The sequence below is a fragment of the Sporothrix brasiliensis genome (genome assembly GCF_000820605.1).
Source record: "Sporothrix brasiliensis 5110 chromosome Unknown Cont19, whole genome shotgun sequence".
Lineage (NCBI taxonomy): Eukaryota > Fungi > Ascomycota > Sordariomycetes > Ophiostomatales > Ophiostomataceae > Sporothrix > Sporothrix brasiliensis.
This window is the reverse complement of record NW_024467138.1, coordinates 1,216,770-1,237,745: the sequence shown is the minus strand read 5'-3', so window position 1 is coordinate 1,237,745 and position 20,976 is coordinate 1,216,770. Positions and strand designations below refer to the sequence as shown.

General features: G+C 53.3%; 6 protein-coding genes across 6 annotated transcripts; 2 read left to right on the top strand and 4 right to left on the bottom strand.

Moving 5' to 3' along the window:
• Positions 1 to 3,452: 3,452 nt before the first annotated feature.
• Positions 3,453 to 4,267, bottom strand: SPBR_00943 (uncharacterized protein; the record flags this gene model as incomplete). The annotated part of the gene is made up of 2 exons (XM_040759262.1): positions 3,453 to 4,052; positions 4,115 to 4,267. The coding sequence occupies 2 exons, from the start codon at positions 4,265 to 4,267 to the stop codon at positions 3,453 to 3,455; spliced, it is 753 nt and encodes a 250-aa protein (XP_040618162.1).
• A 20-nt stretch (positions 4,268 to 4,287) lies between these two features.
• On the bottom strand, positions 4,288 to 6,159 carry SPBR_00397 (uncharacterized protein; the record flags this gene model as incomplete). The annotated part of the gene is made up of 6 exons (XM_040758716.1): positions 4,288 to 4,293; positions 4,323 to 4,735; positions 4,817 to 5,213; positions 5,277 to 5,430; positions 5,495 to 5,530; positions 5,957 to 6,159. The coding sequence occupies 6 exons, from the start codon at positions 6,157 to 6,159 to the stop codon at positions 4,288 to 4,290; spliced, it is 1,209 nt and encodes a 402-aa protein (XP_040618161.1).
• Positions 6,160 to 7,343: 1,184 nt separating this feature from the next.
• SPBR_01066 (transport protein particle subunit bet5) lies at positions 7,344 to 7,877 on the top strand (the record flags this gene model as incomplete). The annotated part of the gene is made up of 2 exons (XM_040759385.1): positions 7,344 to 7,379; positions 7,479 to 7,877. The coding sequence occupies 2 exons, from the start codon at positions 7,344 to 7,346 to the stop codon at positions 7,875 to 7,877; spliced, it is 435 nt and encodes a 144-aa protein (XP_040618160.1).
• A 328-nt stretch (positions 7,878 to 8,205) lies between these two features.
• SPBR_00379 (peroxin-3) lies at positions 8,206 to 10,120 on the bottom strand (the record flags this gene model as incomplete). The annotated part of the gene is made up of 3 exons (XM_040758698.1): positions 8,206 to 9,380; positions 9,467 to 9,873; positions 9,963 to 10,120. 3 exons carry the CDS (start codon positions 10,118 to 10,120, stop codon positions 8,206 to 8,208), a joined length of 1,740 nt encoding a protein of 579 aa, XP_040618159.1.
• Positions 10,121 to 11,187: 1,067 nt separating this feature from the next.
• On the top strand, positions 11,188 to 11,949 carry SPBR_00970 (uncharacterized protein; the record flags this gene model as incomplete). Its single annotated transcript, XM_040759289.1, has 3 exons — positions 11,188 to 11,260; positions 11,340 to 11,684; positions 11,762 to 11,949. 3 exons carry the CDS (start codon positions 11,188 to 11,190, stop codon positions 11,947 to 11,949), a joined length of 606 nt encoding a protein of 201 aa, XP_040618158.1.
• A 1,222-nt stretch (positions 11,950 to 13,171) lies between these two features.
• Positions 13,172 to 15,715, bottom strand: SPBR_00216 (forkhead transcription factor; the record flags this gene model as incomplete). Its single annotated transcript, XM_040758535.1, has 1 exon — positions 13,172 to 15,715. One exon carries the CDS (start codon positions 15,713 to 15,715, stop codon positions 13,172 to 13,174), a length of 2,544 nt encoding a protein of 847 aa, XP_040618157.1.
• Between the last annotated feature and the right edge of the window lie 5,261 nt (positions 15,716 to 20,976).

Below are 20,976 nucleotides of genomic sequence, written 5' to 3'. Positions count from 1 at the left end.
CGAAGTGGAAGGGTCTCTTCTCTCCAGCTTGCTCTTCTCATACTGTCGTATGCTCCGCTTTGTATGTGCATCGGACGCTCTCTATGAGGCATTTTACAGATGTGCCCTTTTTCTACAACCCATCTCAACATGTTTCGTGCAACAATAACCCTACATGCATTCACTGCTGTCACCAAAGCCCGCTGTGGACTAATATGCAGGGTTGCAGAGTCCCACACATCCATCCTCTGTGTGAGGATGCGAGCGAACGTGCGACTCTCCTCTGTGACACTCTCACTATTTTTTAAAATACATTTATGTGTTTTTTTGTTTTTTTTTCCTTTTTTATACGTTCACCACCCCCCTACCCAGACAAACTATTCGAACATACGTCGCCATTGTGCCATTGTGTCGGACCACTTACACAGTTCGACACATTTCCTGCCGTCTACACACCCTCGGATTGCAGAACCGCAGGACGCCAATAGACGATGATTGGTACTGGATGGCAATTCCAATGCGTCTGCTGCTCCATCATTTGCTGGGGAAAGGACACAGGTTCACTAGTGTATCCAGACGTCGAATTCTGAACTGTGTGATATATTTATTGGAATATGATGTCTCCTCTAGTAAGTACTATTGTCGCTTCGAATGTTGTGCCAGCATTCAATTGTCGACAGTGGTCGTCTACGTTGTCGAGTGGTCCTGTTTCTCTTCGATTTTCTTTCTTTTCTTACATACACAGAATGAGAGGTTACAACACAACCCCTAAATAAGCGCAGTAGTGTGTTTTGACATTGTGCGCACATATTTCCAGATGCATCCCGGGCCGCCGTCTCGTTGTGTAACCCTTGATTTAAAACAAGAATTCACCTGAATTGACATGCAAATCTGCGTCCTACAGCCTCAAGTGGCATCTGTCCCGCCTCGTCTCCCACATCCTTGCTCCCCTCGTGCTCGATTGTTCGCAGACGAGTGGCTCGTTGCCATTCTCGCCCGAACTTTATGCTTGACAGTTTGCATTTGCCCTCCTCGCCCATTTGCATCCGTGTTGGAAGGCCTGCTTGTGAGATAACAAGGGAAAATTCGGAGGGAGATCCTGCCACGACATCTGGCGGTGTACATGAATGAGAAAGACAGCACAGACCTACCAAAGAATGAGAACTGATAGACGTGCAGTAGGAATAACAGCTCATCTGCAGGTCAACATAAAAACGAGGTAGCTGTACCTGAATCCCCGACGACCAAGCTCTCTAGCTCCCGTACTTCAAACAAGCTCTTCTTTGGTTTTAAAATGATGTATAACGCATCAATTAAGGATTCGACTCATTTAGACCATGGAACAAGGCCGGGCCGCAGACGGCTGCAGTCAGGATCAACCGTGTCGATCATTTACTCTTTTGCAATATTTTCTTTTTATTTCTTTCGTTTTTCTTCTTTTTTCCTTCTCTTTTTCTTTTGTTATCGTATTCTGGTTCTTTTTTCCTTCTTTGTACCCACGTCACCGCCCTTTGTTTCGGGCTGCAAAGCCAAAGACAACGTCAATCGTATCGTCCCGTTCTATTTTGAGCATATGACGGCCAAAAAAAATACCCTGCTAGCGCACCAGTCAGTCAGATATGACGACAGTGCTTTGCGCGCTCCAACCCAGTACGTTTCGTCCTTTCCCTGATTCAAATCTTTTCTTGCCAAAATCGACAATCGGCCTGCAAATCTGAACCAGATTCTGTCATTTTGCTGTCACTTTTTCGTATAAAAGAAAAGCTTACAAAACAAAATGCCGAGGTGCCCTATCATTGTCTATCCGCCACGCTCAGCTCAAAAGGTCCAGACAAAACAAGATCAGACGACCAATTGAATGTCCGCAGTGGTCAAGAAAGAATGTTTGGTCGCCGGTAGTCGTGTTTCAGGGCAGTTAATGTCTCGTTGTCTTGTTGCATATGTACTTATTATGACATCAGCGCCTGCCAGTCAAGCTCTTGGCCCTGCTGTCCAAGCCGATCACCCGAATGTCTGCATGCCAGCATTCCAGCTTGTTCGTTGGTAACTCAGTAAAAACAGGGCCGAGAACGGAAATCATTAAAAAAAAATTTTTTAAAAAAAACCCCCCCCAAAAAAAACCAAAAGGCCGGCTAATTAAAGACATAACAGAGGGAGCGAGAGAGAATTAACCAAGACAGGCTCTTGGGGAAAAGGCGGGACAGCAGATTGACGAAAAAAAGAGTCACCACAGCCGCTCACTTACACCGGCACTTGGCATTGGTTTTGTGTACGGAGGACGACGTGCCATATTGTAGCATCCCGAACCTGCTTTTGGCCTTTGTTAGTCATTATTCGCTGTTGGCTGTATCAGTGGACCACCAAGAGAGATTCTTGGCTGTAACTATGATTTATTCCGTGCACTTTTTGTCGGTGTTCTCCTGTTACAGTTTCACCGCTGCTTGTTGTATCCAAACACAGGTTCGGCAAGAAGCGGCCAAATCCAAGACGAGTTTCATTCTTCATATTGCTTTTGTATTTCTCCTTCTTTTGGCTAGAACACCGTGAAGAGATTGCCTCTGTTCAGTGATTCACAAATGAACGTCTATGGGCCTCAGACGCTGTTTTGCCTTCGGCCAAGCTTTGGTTTAAACAGTTCTTTTCAGTGGTATACAGATCTCAGCGTATCATATTCATCCTCAATCTTCTGTAACCGGCACAAGAATACAGTTGGTTCACCCCCATTGAGTCACCAAAACCGTCTGGGCGCCATTTTGGGAACCACAGGAGCCTTGGAGGAGCCTTGGACGAGGCTTTCGTGACTTGGCGCCTTGGACCGTGAAGGAGGATTGCATTTGCCCTCTGCTAGCGGCAACGTCCATTGCTGTGTAAATCGTGAAAAAGCGGTATATATCGATGTTGTAGGTTTGATGGTGGGCTAAGCCCGAGCCGGACGCAACAGTGGCTTGGCCTTGGTGCTCTTCTGCGTATTGTTGCTTTCAAACTCTGAGATTCAGTTTTGGTGATGAGGCCTGTCAAACCTCATATGCAGCCAAGAGTCAAGTCTGGATTTTATGATTTTATTTGTGTCCCCGTTTCGTGGCATCTGGACGTGTGCGCGAGAGTGTGGCGGCAGGGTGTAGGTAGTGTGAGCACAGCCCTGCGAGAAGGTGCACGAAGACGCAGACTTGGTAAGAACGAGTTCAATAAATGTTGAGGTGGCTACTTTTCGTGACTTGGACAAATCTTCGAAGGCCTCGCCAAAGATATGTCAGTGAAATGCTAAAGTGCCCGGACAAAAGGTGTGAAGAGGTATTCCCACGGTTTCCATTCCTTTCCAAAACTTATACATCCGTGCTCCGAAGGCACCTAAGTGCGCATCGAAACCAGTGATCCACTTCCGGGGAGGGCCTGCCTCCGGATATCCTTAGCTCAATAGAAAACAATTTTAAAGATGGGAAACGATGAATATCGTTACAACAAGCACGCCCCTTTTATTGTTGTCTCTCCGTCATGAGGCGTGCCACGATGTCGGCCATTCCGCTGCCACCGCTGCCTCTGGTTATGCTCTCGAGAACTTTGGTGGGGTAGACTTTGGACTTGCTACCTTGGCTTTGGATACGGGCCACCTCTGACTGGAAAGCACGATCGTAGACGTCGAATTCGGCCGTCGTCGGAGACTCGGATACGATGTCCTCGGGCTCGTCGTACTGCCTGTCGGGCCCAAACTCGTCACCACCACCCGTTCCGATGCCAAGAAGCAGCGTTGGCTGGTCGACACCAATGCCTGTACCATTCTCTCTACCGCCAGTGTCGTCTCCTCTAGCACTTGTTGAACCGCCCCCTTGTCCCTCCACAGCCGTAGCACCAAGGAGCCGACTGGTCTGGAGACTTGCTTTCCGAATGTTGTTTCTTCGTTCTTCTACGACGCGGGCCACCTCGTCTTCGGTCATCCGTTCTTGGTCGGATGAGACGCGGATCGACGAAACTTGTGAACCGAGATCCGCAACATCGATGGCGAGCGGGGGCACAGTCAAGCTCGGGTCCCGGTTCCTCGAACGGAGCAGGCCCTTGAATTTGCGGATGGCTTTCAGCTATTTTGCTGCGAGTTAGAAACGATACGGTCAAAAACTTGGTTATCATAAGATATACGTACGACACATAGTAGATTCCCCATATTCTGCGTAAACGCGTGGTTGAGTTCCAGAGCATTAGGTGGCTCAATCGGGTTGGCACAGTTCTCCTCGGTGCTCAGGAGAGGGTCATCACCGTTCAGGGTAACCCAAGGGTGTTCCTTTTTCGCGAGCATGTTAGGTTATTCGGGTATAATTATATCTGAAGGGGGAAATGGAAAGCAAACGTACTCTTAGCTCAGCCATAGTTATCCTTTTGGAAGGGTCCTTCTCGAGGATCTTGCTCATGAGGTCAACAAACTGTTCGTCTTCATCTTCCGGCAATTTCACTTCAGCTGTGTTGATGGCCTCGTAAATATCGACCATGGTTTCCTGTTCAAACGGTATCCTGCCGTAGCGGAGGCAGTACAGAGTGACGCCCATTGACCAGATGTCGCAAGGTGGGCCTTCCACGCCGCCGTGATTGGAGACGCAAAGCTCGGGTGGGAAGAAGGCAGGGGATCCGGCTGTTTTGCTTGTGCGCATGCCGTCGGCCTTTTCAAACATCTCCGAGACACCAAAATCGCCAATCTTCAGCACATCGTCGTCGGTGATGAGTAGGTTGTCCGGCTTGATGTCTCTGTGAATGATATTTTGTGCATGCACTAGCGTCACGCCGAGCAGGGCGGGCATTGGTTAGCATGGGTGAATGACAAGTTCTTTGCTTGCCAAAAAAAAAAACGTACAGTACTCAATGCCCAAGATTAAATCACGGAACCAGCACCGGCAAGCTTCCGCATCGTACGGTTTGGCTGTTTTGCCAAGGCCAACGTCCATGATGACGCCCTTTTTGCACATCTCCAGTACCATATAAAGAGAGTCTTGCTCGGGGTCGTCGAGCACTTCGATCAGCTCGACCAGATTTGGGTGGTTTAGCTTTTTCATGATGGCGATCTCCTCGCGGATGAGATAGAGAGCATCTTTGGCCTCTGCCTGTGCCTCACCCTCGAGCCTTGATGATGGGCCGCGAGGACCAACCGGGCCGCCTAAGCCAGGAAACCGCCCAGCACGGAATGGGCCTTGCTTCATGAGGTTGGAGCGGGCCCGTTTCCGAAGCCGTGCTTTTGAAAACTCCTTGACCGCCTTGGTCCTGTTAACACAGATGAAGATGCTCTCTCTCCCTCTCGTTTTCACCTTACAACTTACAAATTCCTTGCCATATTGGTCGGTTGCAACGTGCACAGAGCCATAGGAGCCACGTCCAATCATAAAGTTGATAGTGTACTGGTTGATTTTGTGATGGGAGGAGCCATCTTCGTCGTCATCGGCAAACTCGGAGACGGCATTGAGCGTTTCCTGCCTTGTGAGCAGGGGTATTGACCCATGACAGAAGGCGTTCTGCGTAAGGGTGCAGGAAATCTCACCTTAACTTCTCGATGTTGAGAAGGCGTTCGACGGTGCTGTCTCAAAGGGCTTGGGTATGACTGCAAGGTGGGAGCCGATCTAGACGGATACCAAGAGACGGCCAAATGCAGGCCAGCGACCACGTCAGTCACGGTTAATGCATGCAGCGAGGAGGAGCCACAGACCAGCAGTAGGTTCCAGGGGCGACAAATAATGAAATAAAGCGGTAAAGACATGGAGGAAATAGAAGAACAAAGGTGGAAACCGGTTACTCCTCCATGTTAAGACAGGGACGTCGAGAGGCACCTTGTTGCACTGCCACGCGGCCCCGCAGAAAGCGGGAAAGCCCGTTGGCCATGCCCTCGCTCTGCGTCTGTTTTGGACCTTACGAAAGCTTGCTTTATCTCCTATTTTCCGATCCGCTGGCTGCGGGAACGGTCGTTCCATTGAACGGAGTACCAAGCAGTAAAAGATGTACTTACAGGAAACCAGGGCTGGTGGGAAGCTGGCCAAAGGGGAAGGCTGGTGATGACGGCTTGGAGGTGACGGGGCTCGACGTAGACGCGGGGTCGTTGCTGTGGGCAGAGGACGGTGCGTCGCCAGTAGATGCCCGTGATCCACTCGTCGTGGTGTCGCCGTGGGCGGTCGACGCGTTGGCCGGAGGCGTGGTCGGCGGTTGCTGCATTGCTGTCTCTGTGTCTCTTCTTATGTTATGTTGCGACAATCCTGTGTGATAGTCGAACAAGGGAGAGAAAAGGGGTAGGCGGGGGCCGCAAAAGCTGAAGGCAAGAACGGGCAAAAGTGGCGGGGTGCGGAAGGAGGTGCCAGGCACGATTAAAAATAAAATAAAATAAGGAGTCGACCGAACGAGGCAGGGGCGCCGGAGGGGAGGAAGGGAAGCCAAATATGCGCCCAGCCTTACCAGGGCGTGAGCGCGCGAGTGAGAGCGGCTGGGTTGGACCTTCAGTTTTCGATCTGTCGGGACAGTTGGTGTGTGGTCCAACCTGCCGTTTGCGCCTTCCCTCGAGGCCACTCAGACAGCCCTGTAAAAACAAGCGACGGCAAGGCTGCACTGCTGTGAACGGTGGCCGTAGAATGCCTTTAAAGACACGAGTGCTAGACAATAAAGGTCGGGTATACGATGGAGAGTCACGAAGAATTAGTTGAATTTACGAATAAACATCGCCCTTTTGTTCGTCAACGTCTTTTGTGGACTGTCCCCGAGTCTGTTGTTTAAGGCTGTCTCTTCTTTGGGGAAAGAGCACGTTCCGGTGCTAAATTAGAGTTGACGAGTCAAGCGACAGTGGGGCTTCGAGAACTAGGACTGGTTAAGCGGCGAACTTGCAGCTCATTCTATACAATTTTTCAAGAAACATAGGACGGCCAATCATCGGAATTTTCATGGAAGAGTCTTGGGGATATTAAAAAGGGACCTTTAAATGGTTTAATGTTCAATTTAATAAATTCATTTCATTTCGGATTGATATCTGGCTTGCCCATCCTGAAGGTGCAGATTTCTAATGTCCATATACGGATACAAGAATATTATGTATGTAAGAGTGTTTCTGGCCTAGCGTGCTTGGTCGTTATACCGAGTTAGGAACACATCCACATGCATCGTAGGTCCGTGTCAGCTCATCCTCACCATAACCCTGACGAATTGTGCCAACCTCACGGCAACCAACGGCGAACACATAACGGCCTGGGAGCTGTTCATACGCGACAGACAGGTCTCGCGTTACAACATCGTCACCCACCGCCGACGGCGTCACTCTTCTCTGACCGGCCCCCCTTTTTACCCTTGGAGAAACCAAACAAAACCCACGGCACTCGCTCTATAGGGGGCAGGCGGGGGGAGCGGCCGTCGCCATGGCGGTCTACTCGTTTTTATTTTTGATCGGCACAGTACGTCTCTTACTGCGTAGCCCTTTGCCCCCAACTCGCAATTCGTGTGTCCCCGCGTCCCACTAACTGGAAGCTCCAGCCGAATGCATCTACACCAAGCACTGGCTGGATGCGCTCGTGCCTCTCGGCGTCAACGGCCGTCCACAGCAGGTGTCCCCGGCCACGTCCAAGGACGATGCCAAGCTGATTTTCGGCACAGTGTTCTCGCTGCGCAACATGGTGCGCAAGCTGGGTGGGGACGATGATGCCTTTATCAGTTTCAGGACGGGGCAGTACAAGCTGCACTACTACGAGACGCCGGCGAATCTGCGGTTTGTGATGCTGACAGACTGCGGCGTGCTCAGCATGCGCAACGTGCTACACCAGATCTACATCAACCTCTGGGTGGAGTACGTGGTGAAGAACCCGCTGGCGCCGGTCGAGCATGCTGGTGGAGAAGGAGTCAAGAATGAGCTGTTTGAGTTGGGGCTGGACCAGTTTGTGCGGGGGCTGTTGTAGATAGGGGCCGGCGGGTAGGAGAAGGGGAAGAATTCAAGCGTGACAAAAGAAGCAATGGGCAAAGTGCAATGCAAATAACTTGGTATCTATGGTTGGGTTTTTATTTGTTCATTATACAGGTTCAAAAAATATAGGAAGGACAAGGACCATTCCATTCGAACATGCATCCATCCATCCACATGTGTCTTCCTTTGTCCCTTTTTTATGTGTTTTCAACTTACGTCTTCCCGCGGTACGCCTGCCTGGGTGTAAATAGAAAATGTCGAAACGATATGCAAGAAAGTGTGCCAAGTATGAATGCTGTCCAGATGCGACGCTCGTTCGATTCTCACGACTGGTCCAAGGCACGCTCCCATGCACTCTCCAGTGTGCTCTGCGAAGGGTCCACCATAACGAGCGACTCATCCACTTGCGCCCGGCCGGTCAGGACCGACTTCTCCTCAGACGTGCCCGAAGCCACAGCCTCGGCGGCTTGCTGCCGCACCTCTTCGGCCGCGGCCAACAGCCCTTCCTCGTGGATCTCGCTTTCCCAGTTGCTCGAGTAGACAACGGCGGCAAAGGCCTCGAGGTCACGCACTGCCTCCATCTCGTGCAGGTACTCGTTGGGCATGCCGCTGCCAATGACGTGGGCCTGGCGTGTCAGCACGGACAAGATCTTGGGCAACTGCACGACCTTTTCATTGCGCAGGCGGTTGAGCTCGATGCTGCCCTCACCGACGGACGGGGGCAAGTCGAAAGCGACTGGGGCAACCTTGCGCTCGAGGAGCGTGGCGAAGCCAGCATCCAAGATCTCGGTCAAGACATGCGAGAACGTCGGTGACTCGACGACATCGGCGGTCTCATCGAGCATGCGGCGCAGGGCGGCCACCTGTGAGGGGGAATCGGGGGAAGGGATGGTCTGGGAGCTGGTCGGCGCCGCGGCGTCCGATGTGGACGGGGCCGCCTCCGCAGCCGCCTCCGCAGCCGCCTCAGCCTCGGACCGGTCAATATGCTCAAAGGTGGCGGCGGCGCTGTCGGCCAGGATGCCCGACTCGCGCAGTACGTAGTCTTCGAGGCCGGGTGGCGGCAGAACCAGGGACAGCCAGCGCGAGGGAATGGCGCTCTCAAGCGGGCCCCGCTCAACGGCCTGGCGCACCGCGCGCGTGTAATCGGCAAAGTTGTCGAGAGACACCAAGTCTCGCGGGCTCAGGTGACCAAAGCTGGCGCGGACGGCAGTCTCGACGCGCTGGGCCAGGTCCGCCCAGCTGCGGTTGAGCAGCCACCAGCTGAAGGCGAGGTACTTGCGGTTAACCTCAAAGTCGGTGCTGTTGCCGAGTGCATGCTGCTGTTGCAGGAGGTTGTCGTCGTCATTGTTTTCAAGGCTGATGGTGGCCTGGGCGCTGCCTGTGGCGAGGGAAACGACGCTGGAAAGGTAACTGCGGCGGCCGAGCAGGTTGAGTTGGATGCGGGTCAGCATGACAAGGAGGCTGGTCGTGTAGAGGAGGGTGTATGCACGGGTGATGGCTGCGTAGGGCGAGGAGTTAGCTGGCGGCCACGGCCAAGGGATTGTGGAAAAGAAGAAACATCAAAACTCAAAACTCAAAACTCACAGCTAATGGTCAGCTCGTCCCAGAGCTGGCGCTTGGTCTTGCGCTGCTGGGCCGGCAGCTCTTGAGCTGCTTCACCAGCTGATGGAGTTGTTGTTGTTGTCGTCGTCGTCGTCGGGTTGCTAGTCGGCGCCTGGGTTGGCAGCGCAACCTGGCTCGCGTGTATGCCGCTCTCGCTCTGCATGCTGATCATGCTGCGGCTCTCATCCTCGGTCACCAGCGTATCGGCGATGCTGGGCGGACTGCGCGCCGGAGCGCCTGCAGCTGCGGTCCCTGTCTTCATGTGCTGGATCTGGTATGTGATGGCCTCGGTGTTCATGGACTCGAGGATGTTTGTGGTGACGGTTGGGAGGAGGGCGAGGACGGTGAATGTGCAGTCCTCTTGGTTCTGCTCGAAACGGCGCCGAAGACTAACGATAGAGAAAAGCAGCTGTCAGTACCAGTGCCCCAAGGAACCACTCAATGCATTACAAAACGGATTGCACGAGACGGAACACACTTCTCCTTGGCAATCCGGTCGCTGCTCATTCGCTCACGCGCGTCGTTGAGCTTCGACAGCACATACTGCGTGGCCACGTAACCGGCGCCTACGATGCCGACGCCGATGGCGATGGGCGTGCGATGGCGGCGGAACCATTGCCGCGTGGCTGCAAACATATTGGGTGTGATGGGCGCGCAGTCGATGCGCAGGTCGAGGATGGAGCGCGAGAAAGGCGACTGTCGGGATGGCGGGTGAGAAGGGAGCTGTTAAGTGGCTGCAGGAAGAAGAAAGTGCTGCTGGTCTCTATGATCTCACAGCAGGTGAGATGCAAGCTCAGTAGTACCCGACTTGCTACTCCACTCCTATGTAGGTGCACGTTGCAGAATGCCGAATCGTGTGCTCGTGCCTTCCCCAGTCGCGCCCAGGTTTCCAGCCACCGCAATAATTACAGTGCTGCGGAGAAAGACGTGTGCCCTATAGATTAGTTTGCGCCGCGTGTGAGCTTCAGCTTTGCCTCGGCACGCACGCGGCATCTAGTCCCAGTGCCAGCAGGTGCCAGCAGGTGCCAGTGCCATCATAACCTGCTTCCCCCAAAATACACGCGCTAAAACTCTAGCGTGGGCAGCAGAGAAGGAGTTGGCAGTCACAGAAAGTCGAACCCGGCTTGACCCCATGCCGGGCGCTGGCAGTCGCAGCTTCCCCATCTCGTCCTGTGCTGGTTTGCACCTGCCGCCCGCCGTTTGGTGGCGGCTTTGTCAACAGCTCTTTGTCTGTTCAATACGGCAAACAGTGCGGCCATATGGCGCGCGTAGTGGCCATTCCCCTCTCCCATGTCTCCTTCCTACTTAGCGAGCTAGACTCTCGTCCAGCGTTTTACGTATCCAACATGCCAGTCAATAGTCAGCTGTCGCGCGGGCTGCTCCTCCCCCCCCCCCCCCCCCCAAACCGACGGGCCTTACCTGGCTCCATTCTCCAGATTTGCCGCTGGAAACGGAAAGCGGTCGGCTCAGCCATTATCAGCGTTCAACCCCTCACTCCTTCCGCAAAATCGATTACCACATCAATTCCCCGTGCGGTGATTTCCTGCGATATTCAGTCCAGAGTTCCTTCCCAGCTCTTCGACCGAACTCTACCAATTCTTTTTTTTTGTTTTTTATTCAACGCCAATTACATGTGATTTTCACCGACAGCCCACAGATGAGAGCGCATCCCCCATTGTCCCCGTCCTAGTCCTCCTCCCGCCATGGAGCATCGCACGATTGACTTCAACGTTGAGGCCTTTGTCGATCCGTCGTCTGTCCAAGATGTTGTTCGGGGTAGGACCCCGTCTGCTATGCTGTTGATTTGTTGGTCCTTTCTTTTTATCTCGAGATCTCACCTCTCTAACGCCTCCAGGCATCCTCCATACCATCTTCTTCCACCGCTTCTTCCCCTCCGTCATGCCCCGCACCCGCAACGTCCTCGACCTGACGCTGCCCTACATTGACGACAACGAACTCGAGACCCTGATCGACCAGCGGACGCAGATGCTCGTGCGCCAGCTCGAGGAGGAGAAGTCGGCCAGCATCAACGACGGCAGCCATGGCGGCAGCAACAGCCGGGGCGGCCGCGGCCAGATCTCGGTGCAGTTCTTCGAGAAGCGCCGCCGCAAGGCGTGGTATGTTATGCGCGGCGAGGAGGAAGTGTGCTGGGAGAGCTGGACAGTCAAAGTCACCGTGGCCGAGCCGCGCACAGAAAGTGGTGAGTCAAGTTGCGTCCGTTTGCCTTTTGCCTCTTTGAATCACGGCACAATTGTTCGCCGCATCTAACAAGCCCAGAACGGGCCAAGGTCCGCCAGGCCATGGAGTCCACGCTTCTAGCCGCCGTCATGAAAATCGTCACCTCCGTCAACGCCAACAAGGACCACATCCCACCCATCACCACCTCCGAGTCGAACCCGTTTCCGTACCAGATCAATGTCAACCAGAAAGAGGCCGGCTGGGCAGCACGGATGGGCATATACTAGTAGATGCCTTCAGTTTGGGCTGTCTGTGCTTGGACTCTTTCACCTTACTTCTCCACTATTCTGCTCTTGCGGCGAGCTCGCAGGTATATAAGAGCACGTCTCGCCCTCCGTGCCCTCTCATCTTTTTTTTCCTACGGCGCTGTGCACTACCCATATTATAGAGATACCTTGTCTTCAGGCGTTTGCGATCCGGGGTGGGCGTCGGCGTTTCTTCATTGGCATCTTTGGTTCTTTGGTCTCTTGGTACTTTTTTATCACCATACGGCGTTTCTTTATGACAGGCAGACTGTCCAGGCAGGTTGGGCCTGCAGTCGCAGTCTTTATTCTCTCAGCCATATTGTCTCCGTGTTTATGTCTGTCCCCTATGTATTAGCTGATGCTCGCCTCTTGCCAGGGAGCAAAGGCGACTATGTGCATGACACATTAAGCAACACTCTGTAAAGAGAATCAATCCGATACTCACTCTATACAGACCAATACCAATATCACTACGTAACAAGAAACCGCCTGCGCCTTGCAAGTATGTCATTACAGTGTGATAACAAAATAAAAAAACTCATTGATAATCAAGCCATAAAACCGCTGGCGCCAGCGTTGGTTGTGCTCGTTCATATATCTGCATCGGTTTGACGCCCGTGGTCCCCAAGATGTGTTCTTCCGAATCTTGTAATCCCTGCCCTGGTTGTCCTAATTCAACTCCTAAAATAGCAAAGAGGCCCAACGTCAATAAAAGTGCAAAAAATAAAACGGCAAGCCATTTCCCGGGTCATCCCCAAAAGAACGTCGAGGGACTCTCCCAACACCGTTGTCCATAACAAATAGATAAACAAAAGCAGGCAAATAACAAGAGTAAGGGAATATAAACCAGGCTTCAGGTAAACGCTCAAAGGGCAAAGGAAACTCGCAAGTGCAAAAATGAAACAACGTGAGGCGCTTCATCCTCCTAGAATAAGAAAAACAAAAAATGCGTACAATACTGCAGATAAGACAAGCGGGAAAGGGGACAACCATAGCAAATGAAAGTAGGGTAGAAAGTAAGAGCAAAACGCAGACCAAACACCCCTGAAGCCGTAACGTGATTGCTGCTAACCGCTATATTCTTCGGAGACATCATAAATCATTGCCAAGAGATAAAGGAAAGGGTAGGAAAATTCATAGGTGTAAGGGAACGTGAAAATAGTATCGATAGCAAAGAAAACGTGAGTGGAAACGTCGTTACTTTTTAAAATGTTGAAGTAAAGCTGCGTCCGAAGGTGGGCTTCTGTGCACCCTTGCCACTGCGGCTGGGTGCCTGCTGCTGTTGCTGATGCTGAGGGTACGGCATCAGGCGGGGCTGTAGCGGAGCAGAGACGAGTTGCTGTGGTTGGATGTTGGCGCCGATTTTCTCGAAGCCTTGCAGGATGTCCAAACCAGCAAAGTCATCCGATTCTTGGAGGAACTCTGGGGCACAAATGTCGTCCAGAGCAGGCCATGAGTTCTCGTCGCCGAGGCCATTGTCAGCCGCCAGGGAGTGGGCAGCGGCGCCGGACCCATTCCGTGGCAACTTGCTTGGCGATTGCATTTCAAAGAACTTGCTGGGAGACGAACCCAGTCCATCAAAGAACTTGCTGGGTGTGTCAACCGACAGGCCACCGGGCGACTGGTTTGGCACCTTGAGGAAAGGTGCCGATGTAATGTTGCGTCTTGCAGCAGCGTTGGTGACATCAGACAGTGCACTAACAGAATAGGACCGGTCCAAGCGCAACCGCTTGCTGGACGGTGCCTTGGCCTTGATTGGCGACCCGTTGTGCACAGAAGGGAAGAGGTGGGGAAGAGCATCGTCCTGGAAAATTTCAAAGGCATTACCCAGGTTGTTTGTGTCCAGGGTGAATTCTGACTCGTCTGTAAAGTTGTACAGCGACTCATCGAAACCCGATGGGCTGCCCCATCCCGGAACATCATCGGATGCCGAGGCCATTCTCCGCAGCGGCGATGCCAGCATGTTCTGCACCTTGTCGCGGTGCATGCGAAGGTTGGTGCCCGGTGACACCGATGGAGGCGGTCTCATTGGCGCCTTGAGCTTCACAGCAGGTGTAAGTGGTGGCGGAGGCATACGACTTGAAGCACTGTCGTTGCGGTGGCCGTGACGAAGAGGTGAGGAAGAGCCAGGGTTATAACCATTACGAGACCGGTTCTTTGTCGGGCTGTCGTACGACGAGGCACGCAGACGAGCAATCTCTTCTTCAGCGCGGCCACGCTTAATTCTTGACCGGTCGCCGCTCTCGTGGAGCTGGCGAGCGTTCTGGTTGGAGCGGAGGGCAGAGGACTCTAGAGAGGAGATGTAACCACTATCATCCATCGAAACAGACTTCCTCTTCCGCGACCGCTGTGCCGACGAAGCCAAAAGGGCTCTTGACACAGGCGGCGGTGTTCCGCTGTGGGCTTCAATGTGCCGGGAGATGGGAGGCGACGAGTGCAGAGCAGTAGCAGGGATGGGCGAGTACTGAGACGATTCGAGTGCCGACATGTCCACTGCATCCGCTGTGCTGATCGGTGTGTTCTTCTCCTCGGCTGACGGCAGTTGCTGTTCCTCCGGCGCGGCAGTGTCAGAAGCAATGATAGTAGCATCCGAAGACAGTTCAGGCTGTCTGGTGGAGTGCGAGTTGGTCATTGGTGCTGTAGACGACGGCTCGACCATAGTCATGGGCATGGGCGGTAGTTGGGGCGGGAGAGCAGGCTCCTGGAAGCTAGAAGGCATTTGCGGGAGCGAGGGCTCCATGACAGTGGTTGACATGACCTGCAGGCTGTCGCCCATCGGCTTGCGGACGGTCTTGTCCTTCATGAACAGGTGCTCCATGCCGGACTCGATGGCCCAGTAGTTGCCCTTGCCCGGGTCGTCCTTGGGGCGCTCCTGCTTGACAAAAGCCTTGTTCAAGCTCAGGTTGTGGCGGATGCTGTTTTGCCAGCCGGCGTCCTGGGGATTGTAAAACGAGTACGTGTCTGAGATCCATTTGTAAATTTGTGACAATGTCAGTTTCCGGCCGGCGGAACGAAGAATAGCCATGCCAATGAGCGTAGCATAGCTGTGGCCAGGTTTCAGTCCGTCGTCAATAATGGGCGGGAACGCATCGTGCGGAGGGATCGGCTCCTCGTCCAGGCGCGCCCTCTTCTGAGGCCGTCCGTCTTTGATCGGTGCTGGCTCAAGCAAGCGCTTGCCGGGGGTCTTTTGGTAGTAGTTCTCGATCGACAGGTTGAGTCCAGGTGGAGCCGGGAAGATGATGGGATAGTTGTTCTCTTTGCCCATTGTGAAGGAGCCTATGACCGGGCCTGCGGGAACAATCGAGTTCGCGTCTGTCGTTGCCGGTTTCTGGGCCACAGTCTGGAAGCGAGACATCAGAGGCTGCTTCTTTTGCAAAGAGTCTGTGGGCTTTGTGTGATCCACAGGCGGGTTGAAGGAGACGGCGTTCAGGTTGCTGCGCTGGGAGGCCTTGAGGGGGCTCAGGGGCGATGTGGACATCAAAGGAGTGCCCATTTTTGAGGGCGATTGTCTCATAGTGGACTGCATTGGAGGGTTGATGATGATGTTTCCGGTACTGTTGCCCAAAGGGGTGTTCCCGTTGCCGTTTTGGAAAGAGCCGCTCTGCATAATGCGACGTTGCGGTGGTTTTGAGATCGATGGCATGGGAGCGTGGCTGATCATAGGTGTAGCCGGGTTGAAAAAATTGTCCTGAAAAATCTGGATGGGGTCTGACATATCGGACATATCGGCGCGCGGAGGCAGAGCCATCGCGGCCGTTCCGTCAAAGAAGGTCGGGGACTGGAGTCGGTCAAAAGGGGCTGCTGATGAAGCCGGATATGTGGGATATCCAAGGGCTGTCCATTAAGTCCCGTGTTAATTCGATGTGCTGGAAGGCAAACGAGGCAAAGCAAGGGGACAAGTGTGCAAGGGGAATGAGAAGTCTCGTTTTGTGAAAGAGAGACAGTATGAAAAACTAAAGACTTTCGAGAAATAACGCAGCATAGCCAGTCGCGGAAAGGGTAACGGCCATCTAGGGGAGAAAATGATCGAGATTCGGTGACATAAAAGGAGGCTGAGGGCACTTACGCTTATAGCGGGTCTGGACGCGTCGAGGTTTCTGGCGTTCGAAGAACTCGAACAAAAAGCGACGAGTGATTGACGTCCACGTACTCGGTTATGTGAATCTTGAGTCGGTCTGCGTATATCGAGCCAAGCAGGGCTTCGCGTAGGAGGACGGACGGTGGCAGCGCGGTGTGAAAATTTGTTGGACACGGTCCGCGTTCTGGTCGTTCTTTTCTTCGTGTTCCTGGCGTGACGTATAAAACCGCTAGGCGTCTAAGTACAGTAATGTTCAGTCTGTGAGTCGAAACGAGCGGGTAGAGTGCGTGTTCGAGGAGCAGGCGAGGGGAAGTGACAGAGCAAAATGCGTGCGAGCGTAAAATGTCGTGATGCTGGGTTGCGGAGGTGAAAAGTGAAAAGGGAAAGGTCAGAAAAAGAGGAAAAGAGAAGGAAAAGAGGGGGTAAGAGATTCGGAGTGAAAGGAGGGAAAGAGTGTACAAAAGAGAGGAAATGGGAAAGGAGAACTGGGCAGAGAGGGAAGGAACGACGTACAGGGCACGGAATGGACGTGTCGGGCGTTGGATAGGGAAGGAGCGGCCTTGGGGGTGGTAAGATACCTTCAATGGACAGGTAAAAATAGGACCAGTTTAGGTACCCCGTCTCTGTCCGCAGATTGCCGCGCAGGGTGTGCAGGGCCAGAACACCCGCACACCCGCTACAGCCCGGCTCTACTGCTGGCGTTCAGTGCTGCAGTATTCTGTACTTGGCAGAAAAGGCCGCCTGAGACCCGGCCTAAGTGGGTTTTGTCTCGTCCTCTGTTCTTTCAGGTCTCATTTTGCTCCTTCTTTCTGCTGGCCTGCGAGCCTGCCTTCTTTCTTCTTTGGTTGGGAACGTGAACGCGCAGGGGGGTGTGGCCAAGGGAAGGAGGTGTGGGGCAGGTTTTGCGGCCAGTGGATTGGACAGCAGGGGCGTAGGCTGACACGTCGGCATGGGCTGGGCAAGTGGTCTTTCCTTCTCGCTTCTCTTTTCCCCCGTTAATACGACTCTTCTAACCCTCTGCCGGCTCGTTTTGCGGAAGACCAATCTTTCGTCTCTTCTATCGACCGTGGTAGGGGCCAATAGGCATATGCGACCGGCGCCATGAGGGTGAAACGGAGGAACAAACGGGCAAGAGCAAGCGACTGCAGCACAAGTTACAGAGTACGGGGACATGATGACGGCGGCGGAAAGAAGGCACGATGCACATTGGGTGCCGCCAGTTGGCCAAAAGAGGGACGTGTGACCTGGTCAAGATGCATGCCAGTACCAGAGCAGAAGCAGTCGCCATCGGCGATACTTGTCCCTGGAGCTCTCCCGGGGCCGAGCAAGCTGCAGGCTACCAGCTGCTGATTTGTGGCCCGGCCGCGTCGACGGCGTAATACCAAGGAATTCAGTACTACGGCGCAAAGGCGAGTGATGAACTGATAAGGCAGTTGCGATCCTCATTCAAAGCCGCTTTTTGTCTGAAATGCCGGTGCTTTAATGGTGAGACAGGGATTCGCGAGGCAGGCTCTTTCTCGGGAAGTTGGTGGCGGCTGCCAGACCAGGACGTGAAGCAAGGGCTTGATACGAGCAAAACTGCAAAGGTAAGAACGATCAGCAGCGACGTCGAGCCCCATCGCAATCTAGAAGTGCGTCTTGACGGAGGCAAGATCAAAGACATCATTGAGAGCACTTTCCCTCCCTTGCGCCGTTCTTCAGCCGGGGGCGATAGTCTCATAAGTGCCAAATTAGGCATGTATGGGATGCGCTGAAAGGAAAAAGGCACAACATCCTACGAAGTGATAAGCAAAGCCGCCCGTTACCCTTTCCCCGCCGCTTTGGCCCCCATGGTGCTCTCTCTTATTTCTTGACCTCGTTTCTCCAAACGCACCTGCCCGATGCGCCGTATCGTCCTACGTGACCTGCCGTTTGCATACGGACGCAAAAGAACGACGCTACAGAATGACAAAACGAGGCGGCAAGAGCATGAAGGTTGAGGTTAGCAACTACAACGGGATAAATGAGAGGATCAGGCGACGTGCGAATGACAAAGACCACAAGACGATCAAGCGCCCTCAATCAGGAGCATCCCAAGCAAGCGGGGCAGGACAAGAAGAAAGGAGAAGACTGGCCGCGACCTCGAACAAGATCCGAGCGGATGCAGGGAGACCAAAGTAGAGAGGAAAGTAGGCGCAATCTGATGGTTTGGAATTGATGGAAGCGGGGCAGGATGATTGGAAGGGAAGGTCGGAGACACAATACGTGGACGAACGAGCAATGGGCTTTTTCGGGGGCTGCCATGTTCAGATGCGAGTGGTCATGGGTGGGATTGTGGGCCATCTCGGATACGCCTGCCCTTTCCTTTCCTCTGCATTCTGCTCTTGCCGCCCGGCCTGTTCAAATAACTGGCCTCACCTGTGTGTGCCACCGGAAATGCATTGTGTCGCCTGTGCGTTATGCGAAGAAAACGGGGCGGGAAGTATTACAAAGTCGCTTTTGCCAGACTACCAAGCAAAAGGATACTCCGTACGAGGTAGCACACTCCCATAACTACTTATCTGCAGGTCAATATCATGCGGCAACCGGTTGGACGTTGTGCAAGCGAGGGAGCGAGGGTGGGTGCCAGTTCAAAGAAGGGACGTATGTATGGTGGTCAAAGCCGTGAAGCAGAATCGACAGGCAAAAGTTGCGGCCAAAGTGCTGTTGGGCCGCAAAAAAAGAGGTCAAAGTGGGTGACAAAAATGGTGGTGTATGAGCCGCGAGCGGGGGATGGTTTTGTACTAAACGCGGAAACGCGACCAGACGCGTCTCGTTTGTTTTGATTTAAATGTCGCGTCAGCCAATCATATTACATGGGGGTCCGCATTGCGAAACGAACGGCGCATTCCCGTTGGCTCCAATAGGTCGCCGCCACCACCACCAAAGGCGACAAAAAGGCGACAAAATGCAAGATTTCGTGTCATTGTCGGGCTTCTGCCAAGGTGTTTCTCTCGAAACAGATACACCCGTCAAACAGCATTTTGCACTTTTGGCTGATTGATTGACGTGATTATATCCCGCTCTTTCCTTCGTTTCGTAAAGGAGTCGTCGAGTTCCCGTGTGGCCTTGCAAGAAGGAAAGAGCGGTGTTGGACCAGGAAAGAGCGAGGTGCGAGGGACATAGTCCGTAAAAACGAACGAGAAAATCCTTCATCGCATTCCCTGACGAGGCTTCCGAAATGCTTATGGAGCAAATAAGACCAGGGATCGCGGTCTCAAAACGAAACGACAGAAAAGAAACGTAAAAACCCCACCAGCCGTTTTGTCAGGCTTTTCCTGGTGTCGCCCATCACGTCGCCTTTTTTCCGGACATGGTGACCAAACTTCACATAGACAACGAGACAACGCACGCTCGGTTCATTTGCACCAACGATGCCACAAGTTCGACGCCTGCAGCGATCGAACGAAAGGAGACAGGGGGTGGGCTACAAAGTGCATGCAGGTCACTAAGTGAAAAGAGGGGGCGCGTCTTGTCTATCGGAATCAGATACCATGGCCGAGACCAAGTGGGCGGCATGCCTTTGGGGTCAAGGCGGGAAGGTTTGTCAGGCCTTGATTGACTGGTTAAGAGAATCAATTGCCCTCGTTCCAGAATCGACCCGAGGCAGCCTCCGCTCTCCATCTGTTCCGCACGTTGAGAGGCTCTTTCTGGTGACCAGAGAGCATTGGAACATCGACGAGGCGGTGCCCGAAGTGCCTGGAGATCCGATCGAACGGGCAGTCTATCTGTCCGCTGAAAAGCGGCCTGGCCTTGCGAGCCGTCGACCCGGCCAGAAACGGGGGCCAGAAAGCAGCAATTGTGAACTGGAAATCTTCGACTGGTCATCGAGAAGGATCGCCCTTGGTCTGGGCAAAATGTCGATTTCCGATTTCCTGCTCTTCTTTTCTTCTCTTCAGCTGGCCCTTTTCCCAATCTCGCCGATTCTCAGACCCTCTGACCCTGCCTGCCCGTGTACTGTCGCGGTGTGCTAAGGCGATGTGTGACATCACGATCGGCGCCAGAGGACTTGTTTCTGTGTGTCCGACAAAGTATTCGTATCTAACTACTTCGTAAGTCCACATTGGCGAGGAAAAAACGGGTCAAATAGCGTCGAAGAAGTCCGTACAAAATCACATCGTACGACGAACAACGGGGGCTTTCATCGAGATCGGACCACGCAACTTCTGCCAGGAACATGGAGGAGGCAGCAGAGAGAGGGTGAGGGGGGTTCGTCAGAGCGGAATGTCGCAATCTCACCGATGTCTCAAGCAAAGCAGTCAGCAGCAGTCACCATTCCAGCACGAACATCACCACTTTGTGTCCTTCTCGCCCTTGTCACGGGTGCTCCGAATGTGCACAGCCATTGGTGCCACATTTCTTTGAGCAACGTTCTCCCCGACTCTTGCTTTCGGTCTAACTTGCCGAACACCTTGGTCACCTTATTCACGCTCCATTCTTTACGCTGCCGCTTTGGTCTGGTCCAGTGGGACGACGAATATAGGGCGGACGAGCATTTTGCATCCATTAAGAGCACTCTCCGAAATGGCATGTTCATGCCTCACCCTGCCCCTTGACGAGAAGGATCAGCTGCCGCCACTGAAGAGGGCCCATATTCCCTCTCGATGCCGGCGCCGTTCCCCTCTTTGGACGAAACTCTCGTCCATCGACTCCCAGTCATCAGCCCTCGTGGAAACCGAGCTCGCCGAGGAAGTGACGAAACGAGAAAGCGCACAGCAAGAGACGGCGAAAAAAAAGAAAAGCAACCCCATGCTCTTAAGACACGAATGCCCACTAATAGGGCCAGGGACGATCCATGTGTGAAAAAATGGGTCTTGCACCCGACAAGAACAGATTGAGAGCCGGAAGAGAGATGAGGTACGGGGACACGACGAGTCCGGCTTAGTTTGTCGGCTTGTGAAATAGATGGGTCC